The sequence below is a fragment of the Erinaceus europaeus genome, chromosome 7 (genome assembly GCF_950295315.1).
Source record: "Erinaceus europaeus chromosome 7, mEriEur2.1, whole genome shotgun sequence".
Lineage (NCBI taxonomy): Eukaryota > Metazoa > Chordata > Mammalia > Eulipotyphla > Erinaceidae > Erinaceus > Erinaceus europaeus.
Window position 1 is genome coordinate 48,132,651 of NC_080168.1, and position 13,283 is coordinate 48,145,933.

The 13,283-nt window shown below is 38.6% G+C and overlaps 1 protein-coding gene across 1 annotated transcript; it reads left to right on the forward strand.

The window, feature by feature from the left end:
* Positions 1-6,230: 6,230 nt before the first annotated feature.
* TMEM52B (transmembrane protein 52B) lies at positions 6,231-13,034 on the forward strand. The gene is made up of 5 exons (XM_007515805.3): positions 6,231-6,840; positions 9,288-9,331; positions 10,652-10,690; positions 11,360-11,529; positions 12,542-13,034. The coding sequence occupies exons 1-5, from the start codon at positions 6,766-6,768 to the stop codon at positions 12,784-12,786; spliced, it is 573 nt and encodes a 190-aa protein (XP_007515867.2). The 5' UTR covers positions 6,231-6,765; the 3' UTR covers positions 12,787-13,034.
* The last annotated feature ends 249 nt before the right edge of the window (positions 13,035-13,283 follow it).

Consider the following 13,283-nt stretch of genomic DNA (forward strand, 5'->3'; position numbering starts at 1 on the left):
TTTTAATTAAAATTTAAATTAAATTTTAAATTTAAAGGAGAAGACATGCACACCAGACTCACCCTCAAACCTCTTTTTTGACTTCCCCGACTCAGAAACTCAGTTTGAAAGCTGGACCCATCTACCATCTTCTGAGTCACCTACTTCCTCAGTTTTTCCTTTCACTCTTCAAGCCTTAGAATAAGTGAGTTCCTCTTTTATTTTTGATGTGGTAAAATTTGCATAACGTCAAATGTCTGTCATTTTTAATTGGACAATTCTGTGACATTAAATGTATTTACAGTGCTGTGCAATCAGCCATCTCCAGAGCATTTTCACCTAACCTGACTACAACTCTGTATCCTTAAACAATACCTACTGTGATGGCTAATTTCTGTGACAACTTCACAGTGTGGCCAGGTGCCCAGAGAGTCAGCTAGTCATGTTTCTGGATAGTTCTGCAAAAAATGTTATTTATTTATTTATTTATTTATTTATTTATTTATTTATATTACCACCAGGTTAATCTCTAGGGCTTGATGACTATAGAATGAGTCTATAACTCCTAATAGCCAGCCCTCCATAAACACACACATTTCTTTCTTTTCTTTTCCTTTCTTTTCTTTTCTTTTTGTAGAGACCTAGAAATTGAGAGAGAATAGAGGATAGAGAGGGAGAGACAGCCATAGCACTGTTTCACAGCTTATGAAGCTTCCTCTGCCCTGTAGGTGGGTGTGTTGGAGCCTGGGTCCCTGTGTATGAGGGCATGTGTGTTCTACTGGGGGTGCCACCACCTGAAAAAATGTTTTAGATGAGGTTCACGTGTTAAGTAAAGCAAATTTTCCCTCCATAATGTGGAGAGGTCACATGTAATAATGTATAAAACAAAGATCTGGGGGAAAAAAGGTCTGTATAAAGCAGAAAGAAGTTTCTCCTAATATTTAAGAAAAAAATTAAATTATTTTATTGGGAGAAATATTGGTCTACAGAACAAGTAGCACTTGCTTATAGTGCGTATCCTTTTGTTTGTTGTCTGGGCACCACTCCCATAACCAAATGCTATCTTTCTCCACCATTGTACACTGTGTTCCCCTCATTTTGTCATCCCTTTTCTATCTCTCTCCTGTAGGGTCTATGTTTAATGGTACTAGACCACAGACAGTCTCTGTTTCACTCTGAGAATTCCCTACTTTGATTAAACAATAAAGGAAGAAATATAGAAAAAAGAAAGAAAAAAAAAGAGAGAGAGAAAAGGAAAGAAAGAGGAATATTTTGATTGAAACTGCAGCATCAGCAGTTTGGGTCTTGAATCTACCAGTCTGGACTTACTGACCATCATTATTTCAAAAAGTTCATTCTTTATAAGAGATCTAGCTGTCTTTATTTGTATACACACCTAATTGGCTATGTATTTTTTTTTTGTAAACTCCAGTATTATCCCATGTTGTTTTTCTATTTCCAGTCCCTGAAATTTTCTGCCTCTATGATTTTGACTCCTCTAAGTAGCCTATGTGAATGAAATCATACAAAATTTTTCCTTTTGTATTTGATGTACTTAGTCTAGCATTGTGTTTTAACGGTCATCTGTGTCATAGTCTGTAGGAATTTCCTTCCTGTGAGTTTATAAATGATTCCATTGTATATCATCTATATCTATATCTATATCTATATCTATATCTATATCTATATCTATATCTATATCTATATCTATATCTATATCTATATCTATATATGTCAACTTTGTTACTCATTCACTCATGTACAGACATTTAGATTTATCCTGTTTTTAAAGATCCATGGGAATAATTTCTACTGTGACTGTGTGGTAGAAAACTGGACGGACTTGGCAGTTGAAACGCTCCATTACCCTGCCTCCTGGTGTTCATGCTTTTGTTTAAGCTTATCCCCTGAGTGTGTATGAAATTTGTGGCTTGGTGTATGGTAAAGGTGATGAAGTCTATGCAATAATCATATTTACATATGATTACATTAAGTTATAGTGCCTATTCTGCTAAAGTCCCTCTCCCTCTCTCAATTGTCTTACAGAATCAAGCTCACATGAATACTACAGCCAAAATGTTATAATTTCTACCTGAAGCAGTTTGTAAGTGAATTCTTCCTACTTGAGGCTTCAGGTGAGAACATACCTCAGCAGACATCATGATTGTGGCCTCACACTCCTGATCTACAAGTACTGTGATCAAATAGACACATATTGTCTAACTTTGCTGCTCACATAATTTGGTAATGTATTTGGCTAATGTATTATGTGACATAGAAAACAAACTATCCTGTGATATACTTAATCCTCCTGCTTGTGGAATTTCCTTAAACTTAATCCTACAATTGATGTTAACTGCCTCTAAGGTTACCATCTAAGACTTAGCCTGCAATCTCAGTTCATAAGATACAGCCACTTTCTTGGGGAGTTCCCAGTGGTTACAAGATAACTGGTTTGTCCTATGATATTATCTATTTATAAAGTCATGCCTTGTGACCCAATCTGCTGGTACTCTTAAGGCCTCTGAGTATTATTATTAATACTCCTGGCATTCATTTTGATGCAGCCCAAAGAAAGAGAGAATTCACAGTGGGTTACCTGGTTTAATAAGGTCAAAAGGAGAATAATCAAGGGGATCAGGAATAAGTAATTCTTTAGCTCTACTTGCTGCAATTATTGTATAACAATGGCCCGAGGCATAGGTGAAGAGGCCTGTGTGCATGTACTCTCCATTGGTTCCACTCCAAGTCCTTGACAACCTGAGTATAGGCTAATGATTTACAAGTATAATGGAACTATGTGATTCCATAGAATGGTAATGAGAAAATTCCTCTGGAACTCAGCTGCTTGCCCTTTCAATGTGTACCTTTCTTTTCAGTCTTCCCTCCCGAATTCTTTTTGCATGACTCCTTACATGGAGGCTTTGCGAGGGACTGAGCTTGGAGCTAAAATTGCCAAAAGTTATCGTCTCTATCTTTAGGATAAAGTAAGATGTTTTTTTTGTTTTTTGTTTTTTTTTCCTCCAGGGAATAATCAAGTGAGAAAAAAAAAATGGGGGGCGGTAGTGATTCTAAGGATCAAGTTACAAGGAGGTCATTAACAGAACTCTCATCTGTTTAAACCTGCTAGAAACCTGGAGGGTGAAATGATGATGGCAATCACAAGACAGAAAGTGCAATGGAGAGAGAGAGAGAAAAAAAAAAAGTTATGCAAATTGGCAAACCTGTTCATTCTGGCAAAGGGCTGGCATGGCTGGAAGGAGAGGTGGCCCGAGTAGCAAGGAAAATATTCAAGAACTAAATATCAAGAAAGTTGAAACAAGGTGACAGGGGACATCAGTTGTCTAGGAGATTGAACATGACAGTAACTGAAATCACAATAGAAATCAAGATAAAACTAGTTTAATGGTATTTATATACTTTCCTAATATTCTCTGCCCTGATCCAGCTTTCTAGTCCTATTCTCAACTCTGACACCACATTCCCAGAAAATATTTTATTCCACCTGCATGTTAGCTATCAAGGTCAGGCAAAAATTACTAAAGTCATGGGTCACATAGAATATACCAAAAATAGACTTCCTAGCTTCTTTCCACACAAAGACCCCTAGTTTCATTTACTTGATTACTACCTTTGAGTTCCTGTTTATTGGACAATTTGCTTTATATTACTGTCTTTCAGCCACCAAATTGCAGACACTACTATGACACTATCCTGATCTCCCTATGCATACGACCTCACCAATGTGTCCTGGAACCTCACCTCGCCAGAGCCTTACCCCACTAGGGAAAGAAACAGGATAGGGTTATGGATCAATCTGCCAATGTTCATGTCCAGGGGAAAAAATTACAGAAGCCAGGCCTTCTATCTTCTGACTCCCAGAAAGAATTTTGGTTCATACTTCCAGAGAGGAATAAAAAATAGGGAATGGATAAAAAATGGATGGGATGGACCAGACTCTGATGTTGGGAACTGTGTCTTATAGTTATCTTAATTATCTTACAGTCTTCTTTATCATTATCAAATCACTAATATAATATGAATTGAAATTTTTCTTTTTTTATTGTTGTAATTATTGTTTTTATTGATGTTGTTGTTGGATAGGACAGAGAGAAATGGAGAGATGAGGGGAAGACAGAGAGGGGAAGATAAAGATAGACACCTGCAGACCTGCTTCACCACCTGTGAATAGACTCCCCTGCAGGTGGGGAGCCGGGGATCCATCTGGGATTCCTATGTCGGTCCTTGCGCTTTGCGCCACATGTGCTTAACCTGCTGCGCTACTGCCCGACTCCCATGAACTGAAATTTTAATGTCTATAAACTAAACTTATTATTATCATTACCGCATTCTTTGTAGGATGAAATTTAGTCAACTGATACATGAAATAACTTGCCCCACACCACACATGCGTCCTTGTTGCTTTGAAAGATATTTTGCCTTTTTTTTTAAATAGACAGCTGCATCCCATAGAGTAAGTATACTACAACTTTTTTTTAATTGATATGTTCTAATAAAAATGTCTTCGTGTCTCTGACTGCATTTTCTCTAAGAAACAAAATCTAGGATGGGGCAAGCAGTCAATCCAGTTTTGTTCTATGAACGGAAAGGCTGAGGTTTGGCAAAATCACATATTAACTTAGTGGAGGTCCGGAGTAGAGTTCTTCTCACTTGTTATAGAAAACACTCCTCACCTTTTTGCTAACATTTGAAACACTATTGTTTATCTTATCCCCACAATCAGCAGGGTGGTGTTTCTTGCATTAGGAAAAAGAATGTAAGGCTCATTTAGTTTTGAAATGGAATGATTTCCAATTACTGGCATCACAGCAAGCTATTTGTTCTCTATTCAATTTCCTTAGTCAAGAACAGTAAAAGTGGGTTTATATTTCCCGTCACATATTACATTCTCATGTTGTATGGGCTCTTAAAATGAGCCCTACTCCACAGTCTCAACAATCACTAGTAGATATCTAGTAAATCTCCAGAATCCAAAAAGTAGTCTTAGTCTATGCATATAGACCGTGTTAACCAATATCTCATTTTGTTATAAAATACCTTGTATTTTTAAAGAAATGAAATGCTTTGTATTAAACAAAACTTACTGATAAGCATAAAGGATCCACACATTAGTCATTTGTTCCTGTAGATATGTCTCACTACAGTCTACATCCTTTCCATTTATGCTTGTTTACTCTGACCTGAAGTTATATTTGAGAGGAGGGGGGTCTGGCAGTGGTACACCCAGTTAAGCACACATAGTACTAAGCTCAGGGATCCACACAAGGTCCAGGGTTCCAGCCCCTGGCTCCCCACTTGCAGGCAGGATGCCTCAGAAATAGCAAAGCAGGTCTGCAGGTCTTTCTCCCTCTCTATCTCCTCCTCCTCTCTCAATTTCTTTGTCTATCCAATAAAATGGGGGGGGGGGGAGACAGACAAGGATAAAGGGAACAGTGGATTTTAGAATCAGACTTTTTAAATGCTATATTTATTTATTGTTGCCATTGGGAATATCACTGGGGCTGGATGGTTGTATGATGAATCCACTGCTCCTGGCATTGGAAGCCATTTTTTTCTTTCTTTCTCTCTCTCTCTCTATATATATATCTTTTTCACTCTTTTTACTTAATAAGACAGTGAGAAATTGAAAAAGGAGGGGGAAATAGAGAGGTAGAGAGAGGGGCTGGGTGGCTAGTTGAGCACATATGTTACAGTGCACAAGGACCCAGGTTTGAGCCCCCAGTCTCCACCTGCATGTGGAAAACTTTGAGAGTGGTGAAGTAGTGCTCTCTGTGTCTCTCCCTCTCTACCTTCCCCTTCCTCTCCATTTCTGACTGTCTCTTTCCAATAAATAAATAAAGATAACAAAAAATTAAAAATAAATAAATAAATAAGATATTTTAAAAGAGAGAGACCTGCAGACCTACTTCACCAGTTGTGAAGCTTCCCTCCCTACCTCCCACTCCCCTGCAGGTGGCTATCAAGTATTTGGATCTAGGTCCTTGTACATATAACCAAGTTTTAAGATACAACATCTATCAATTTCAGTGGGAACTGAAGTCAGGATGGAGAGAGTATTGTGGCCAACGCCTGTAAGTTTTAATCTCTTAGTCAACTATCTCCAAAGATGGGAGCACTTTCCGGTTCATGTGGCAACCTCTCAACCCCACTCCAGTGGTTAAGAATAAATGATCCAGAACCAGGAGCTGATAATCAACACAGTGAAAGGGAGTGTTCATTTTAGAGAAAGAAAGGCTAATCACATGGTGTGGGAGGGGAGTGAATGGAATCTCATGGAGTGACTTGCGGTTTTCAAGATCTCCTGGAAAGCAGTGGCAAAATATTGAGGCTGTTACCCCTTTTCTGATGGAGAAGAGAATTTATTTAGTTACCAGAAAGCTGACTCTGAATTTTAATCTAGCCAAGTTTCTTTGTCTAGAAGACCACCTAGATCAGATGTGTCATCTCTGAGAGTCTTCCTTTTGGAAGAAGACAACTAGGAAGGCTTGATGGTAGAAAGAAGGAGGAATACAAAGGAGAGAAAATATGAAGATTATGAAACTAAGCAGAAATTAAAACTGAGAGCTGGGATGACAAGTCATAGAAAATAAAAACCAAAAGGAGAGAAAGAGAGACGGGAACACTGATATTTTTCTTTCATCATCATCATCTTCTTCTTTCTTTCTTATCTTCCCTGAGGAAAATCTCTCTCCTTAAATCCTCCAGGCCAAACGATCAGACATGCTTCAGATGATGGGAAGAAAGCCTGGGGTCTCTGGTGCATGAATGATCCTGGAGAAGTGGTCGAGCCTGATGGGAACTCTGGTAGTGACAGCCTTGATCCTGGTGTGTATCATTCAGGTGAGTTGTGAAAAAGCAAGAGTCATCTTCTGATTGTGTCTTTTTCTTTTCTATGTGTTATTTCTTATCTATGAAAACTCTCAGAACAATTGGGGGTTGGGGCACATGAATGAGGGGCAAATACATGTATTGAACCAAAAGGGTAATGGGAAAATGAATAACTAGAATATCCTCTGGATTTCAGACCTGACATAATGTCTGTATGACTAATGATAATGGTGCCAAGTCATGGACATTTTAAAAATAGCATCAACACAGACTTCTCTAGTTTAATATCTTATCAGCTTTTTCTCAAAAGTCTAAGGCAATTATCAAAACTACATAATCAGATAATTTCCCTAAAAGTAGTTGCCACACCAATCCTATTTTAGCACTTAGTTGCCTTCATATCAGAAACAAGAGAGGGAAAACTCTGGAAAAATATTTTGGGTCATTTATTTTTATCCATCATAATCACAACTCCCAAGGAGTTCATTTATTGAGAAAGAGGCTGTTGGATGGAGAAGTTCTGGGCTATTGTCAAGGGAAGTCTACATGGGATTTAGTGAGAAGGAGAGTAAATGAAGTGACAGGGTCATATCAAATTCCTGTATAGCTCCCAGCAGCTGCAAAAATACATAGAAATCTCTGTCTCTTTATGATCATTGTTATAATTTCCTGAATTATCAGTCACTATGATTATTGGAGAATAGAAACCATTTATAGAACATAAGTTTACTTAGAAAGCTGTTTTGTTTTATTTTGTTTTGTTTTTGCTAGAGAACTGCTGGCTTACAGTGGTGCTGGGGATTGAACCTGGGTTCTTTGGAGCTTCAAGTATGCAAGTCTTCTTGCATAAGCACTATGCTATCTCCTTAGCTCCCCTAAAAACGTGGTTGAAAGAGATAGTTAACAGGATATAAAGGAGAAGAAGGATTTTTCTCTCTGTGTGTTTTGTTGTTGTTTGTTCTTTTCAGTAAGAACTGAGAGGACTTGATAGCATGCCAAAGACTTATAGCAGATTTTCCCTTTGTTCTGTTGGTTTTTTAACACAAATATGTGATAGATTTTCATTTCATTTCTAGCTACATTGAAAGTCATGCTTATTAAGTCCCTTGGTCTTATTTTTAAATTAGTGATTTGATAATGATCGACAAGATTGGGGGATAAGAGGGGTACAGTTCCATATAGTTCCCACCACCAGAGTTCCATCCCCTTCATTAGAAAGTTCCCTGTTCTTTATCCCTCTGATAGTGTGGACCAAAGATCATTATGAGGTGCAGAAGGTGGGAAGTCTGGTTTCTGTAATTGCTTCTCTGCTGAACATGGGCTTTCTTCTTTTAACTTAATTTATTTATTTTACTTGACAGAACAGAGGGATAGAAGGGCACAGAGACAAAGAGACACCTTCAACACTGCTTCATTGCTTGTGAAGCTTTTCCCCCTGTCTGCAGGTGGGGGCCCAGGGCTTGAACTCAAGTCCTTATGTATTGTAATTTGTGCACTTAAGGTGTACCACCACCCAGCTTCTCTTTGTCTTAGCCTTTTTTTTTTTTTGTCTCCAGGGTTATCACTGGGCTGGGTGCCTACACTATAAATCCACTGCTCCTGGAGGCTGTTTTTTTTCCCTTTTATTGCCTTTGTCGTTTATCATTGTTGTTATTGTTACTGTTGTTATTGCTGTAGTTGTTTTTGGATAGGACAGAGAGAAATGAAGAGAGGAGAGGAAAACAGAGAGGGGGAGATAAAGATAGACACCTGCAGACCTGCTTGTGAAGCGACCCCCCCCCCCACACACACACACAGGTGGGGAGTTGGGGGCTTGAACTGGGATCCTTATGCCGGTCTTTGTGCTTCTGGTCATGTGCACTTAACCTGCTGCACTACTGCTTGGCCCCTGACTTAGTCTTTTAACCTTGCAAAATAAGATTAACTCTGCCCACTCACATGATTATTGTGATGAAATGGTACAAATACTAAATACTCTTGGCAGTCTGGTGGCAGATAGTAGAGGTTTAATAAATAGTACCCCTTCTCTCTTTTCTCTTATGTATTGAAATCTTGATGTACTAAGGATATGAAAACAAAAACCAAACAAGTGGAATAGAATTCAGTTCACAACTTCAAAGGAATTAAGATGATGTTAACAATATCATGAAGATCAGGGAATTTCTGGAATGAATTGTCAAAAATGTTGCCACTGCCTTTCACTGCACAGGTCACCACTAGTATGATAACACACCCTCTACCAACACCCCAGAAAAGAATTAGACATGTACTCTCCCAGGTTCTTTTAATGAAAATAAGGATGGGAGAGATGAAAACACACAGTCCTAATGGCTAACCGTCAGATTTGATCTGCTGACCTCAACTGATGTAGGTAGAACTCAGTCATGAGATGATTGAGAGTCTGCTGAGCACAGCAGATGAGACAACACCCTTGTCTGAGATTGTTTCCCTTCCTCCAGATTCCGAGGGCAAGATGTGAGGAGAACTGTGTCAGTCCTGAACAGTAAGTATCTGAGTATCAGAAAGTGGGAGGAAGGAGAGACAGACTAAAACATCAATGTCCCAGAACAGGGTCAAGAGGTCACTAGCTGTCTTTGACTTCCCTTTGTGTCTATTTACTTGGGCACCGGCCTACTCATCTCAAAGACGAGTTGTCTCAAAATAAAGACATGCTTCTGTGTCATCTTCAGTACGCAAAGTAATATTGCTGACAGCAACTTTTTTCTAGTCAAATATCCCATCAGAGTAGGAGAAATAATCTCCGAGTGTACAGTCAGAGCAATCTGCAAAGCTTTCTTATCCATGCTTCTCAGTGACTCATCCAGACAGTCTGGATTCAATATCAACTCACAGGCAGATGAAGTGGAGGTAATTTCCAATGCAGCATTCCCTCTCTGAATCTGAAAAGCAATTTTCTTTTTAAGGGCATGTCCTTACTTATTGCGGACTTCACTGAACATTAGTGTCACTTTCATCTGAGATACTGTAAACCTTAATCTATACCTAGCACAATTAAGGTTTATACATAGAGGATATAAAGACGAAAAAGGAAATAGATTCATTCCACTTACAGGTGAAGTGTTACAAAAGATAGTTTGAACCAAAGACTTGCCCAGCTTGAAGAAAAGCACGTATTTAGCCTTGGGAAGGGTTTCTCAATAGGGGAATCTGTTGAACCCAGGGGAAATGGTTGTGGGCTTGATTGTTACCTGTACAACTGTCTACCATACAGTTTGAGGTTTTAGACACCTACTACTATAGGAAAAGTCAGTTTTAACAGAAACACAACTATTACATTGAAGTATAAGGGGCTTTGAGCAAATAGTGACTGTGACCTACCCTGTGAGCTATCTCTCTTGTCCAGAAAATAATTATGTTTGAGAATGGGTAAATATAGTGGCATGTATCAATCCACTGAAATCCATTTTGATAACCTCGCTTTGGCTGCATGTTTTTACAGCAGCTCACTTTTTTCACTGAACATTGTGCCTTAAATTTTACTGACCTCAAAAAAAATCTTAACTTTATATCTTTTTCCAAGTTTACTCTTAAAAACTTGTACTTCATGTTCTTTCTCAGTAATTGTTATCATAACTTAAAAATGATAACAACATTTTTATTAACACTACTTTCATGATTACTATCTTACTATTCTGCATTTAAATCTGTAGTATAAAACACTACTCAAATGATTCAGTTCCACAATAAATGTATAATAGTTGGTTAAACATTATATTGTAAATAGTATTTCTTATTTTGGAATTATAACAGACATTGATAATACTTCCATTGTGGAAAACTGTTATTTTATTTTTCTCCATAGTTGTCTGACTACAGATTGGGTACACCTCTGGTATATATGGTAAGTTTCAGATATAATGTCCAGGTGGATTCTTTTAAAAGGATTTCAATTTTTTAAGGGGCATTTTACTTTTTATTAGTGAATTATCAGTGCTTTACAAAACTGTAAGACTTCAGGTGTACAATTTCATACCCATACAGAGTGTGTGAAAGTCGCTCCACTTTTAATCAATGTCCTGTGCTCCACAGACGTAATATTTGTCAGTTTCTAGTTTTACAATATATTAACATCAGGAAAACAAATCTATGAGAAAGTCAGCCTACTTACATACAACTTACAAAGTTTCTTTACCCGTCATAACAATCCTATGTTGCAATATGCCAGAACTTTCCATCTCAATACCGGCTCTTCTCTCAACAGCAACTGATCTTAGGTACTTTCTCACTGTCAGCTCTAGAAATAGCCACACAGAGCATATTATTTCAGAAAAGTAAGAAAGGAGTCCCTCTAAAACACATCACAAATCTTACTTATTCTTCTAATGCACTGACTTAGTCTTGCAGACTAAATTATGTAGTCAACATGTGACACAAAAGTTCGACATTAAAACTGTAGAGTCATTTTATAAAATATTCCAACAAGAATCAAAGAGCCAGCATTGAATTGAAGATAACAGCAAAAAAATATTCCAGAGGCCTGAGTGCTCACTGTTCCGGTCGCCCCCTGCAGGTTGCTGGTGGTAATTGGCGCGCTACTTCTACTATGTGGCCTGGTTTCTGTCTGCTTCCGCTGCTGCTGTCTGAGTCGCCAACAAAATGAGGAAAATGAGGGTCAGCCACCCTATGAGGTGACAGTGATCTCTTTTGATCATGACAGCACTCTCCAGGGCACCATCACCTGTAAGTACACTGGCATATAGGGAAAGAGGTGCCCAGGTATAAAGGAATAATTAGGAAAAGGAGAGTTCTATCTAGAAGGTTGTTGATTCAAGGTAATATTTGGAGGCTGTGAGCAGGTCTCAGGAACCAGAGGGGGCTCTTCTCAAAACCAAAGGTGTTTGTGTACAAGGTAAAAATGAGTTCTACCAGGAGAGTGATGTATTCTTGTGCAACAAAGCAAAGAGCAACACAGGGACTCCAGGTGGCAAACTGAGCCAAGCCAGAACAATCTGGGTTGAAATCAAGGTCACCACTATGGAAACAGTGGCATGGCTCCTGCCAAATTCAAAAGCTACCTTCTCCCTAATGCCCCTGGGGCACAAAATTGGTGTGATGCTGTACCCCTTGAGGATTTTAATATATTGAAAAGTTAATGAATAAAATTGTGAATTTGTAAAAAGGGAAAAAGTTTAAGTGATTGAGATGGTTTAGTAGTGATTGAAATGCAGATTGAAAGGTATTTTAGAACTCAGGGTCATTTTAATTCCCAGAAGCCTGATGGTGTGAGGCTTGAACATTCTGGCCTGGTGCAGTTTTCTCAACTCTGATCTGAGGATAGAGAAAAGGGGTAAAGTTTCAGAGAGCATGTTGCAAGTATTTTATGGGAAGAATTGGCTAGCTAGTGGTTATCCCAAACTCTGAGAATACTCTTTTTGTTTTATAAAAGAATATATATATATACATATATACATATATACATATATACATATATACATATATTCTACCAGTGCACTGCTCAGCTCTGGCTTATGGTGGTACAGGGGATCGAACATGGGACTTAGGAGCATCAGGTATGAGAGTCTCTTTATGTAATCATTATGCTATCTACCCCTGCAAGGCTATATTTTCTATCATCTACTTTAATTTATATCTTTGAAAAAGTTAGTCATGTTCTCTTTTGTTAGGCATGTGAGGTGTCTTGGAGTTCCAAGACTGTCACATTTATTAGCTCTATTCCTTCTCCCCTCCCCAGCTCTGCAGTCTGTGTTTGGCCCTGCAGCTCGAAGAATCCTGGCAGTGGCTCATTCCCACAGCTCCCTGGGCCAGTTGCCCTCCTCATTGGACACACTCCCAGGCTACGAAGAAGCTCTGCACATGAGTCGATTCACCGTTGCCAGATGTGGACAGAAAGCACCTGATCTACCCCCAGTGCCAGAAGAAAAGCAGCTGCCTCCAATGGAGAAGGAGTCTCCTAGAATGGAACATTCCTCACGTTGATGAGGGCTCTGCCTTTATAATTGGAGTAGGAATCTCTCCCTGGAGTACAAAGAGACTCCCAGACAAATGGGGCTTTACTTTTCAAACTTTCAGAAGATTTACGATAATGCCATCTAAGTATTATTCAGTGAGAAAGATGGGCCCCAAATCTTCACTTCCAGATTATATATTTCAATATGGAATACTCTAGTTGGGAGCTCTTATTTGTCTAATCACTTTGGCTCATAAGAAGGTTTTATGCACCCATATCCTACTGAAAGTTCCTTTGTTTTCTCTTCTACTTAGTAGCATCATACATTTGGTGAGAAAGGCAAGAGTCTAGGAACAGCTGTAGACATCAGTGCACTCATTCTCCACAGTGAATGTCCACTTTTATATTGAGTGAAATGTTAATTTTAGATATGTATAAATGTTCCCAAATAGACCTCCAGAATCAAGAGATAGAACTGCAGGCTAAGAGAACACAATATGGTACTGAAAGGTCAAGTATCAATGTT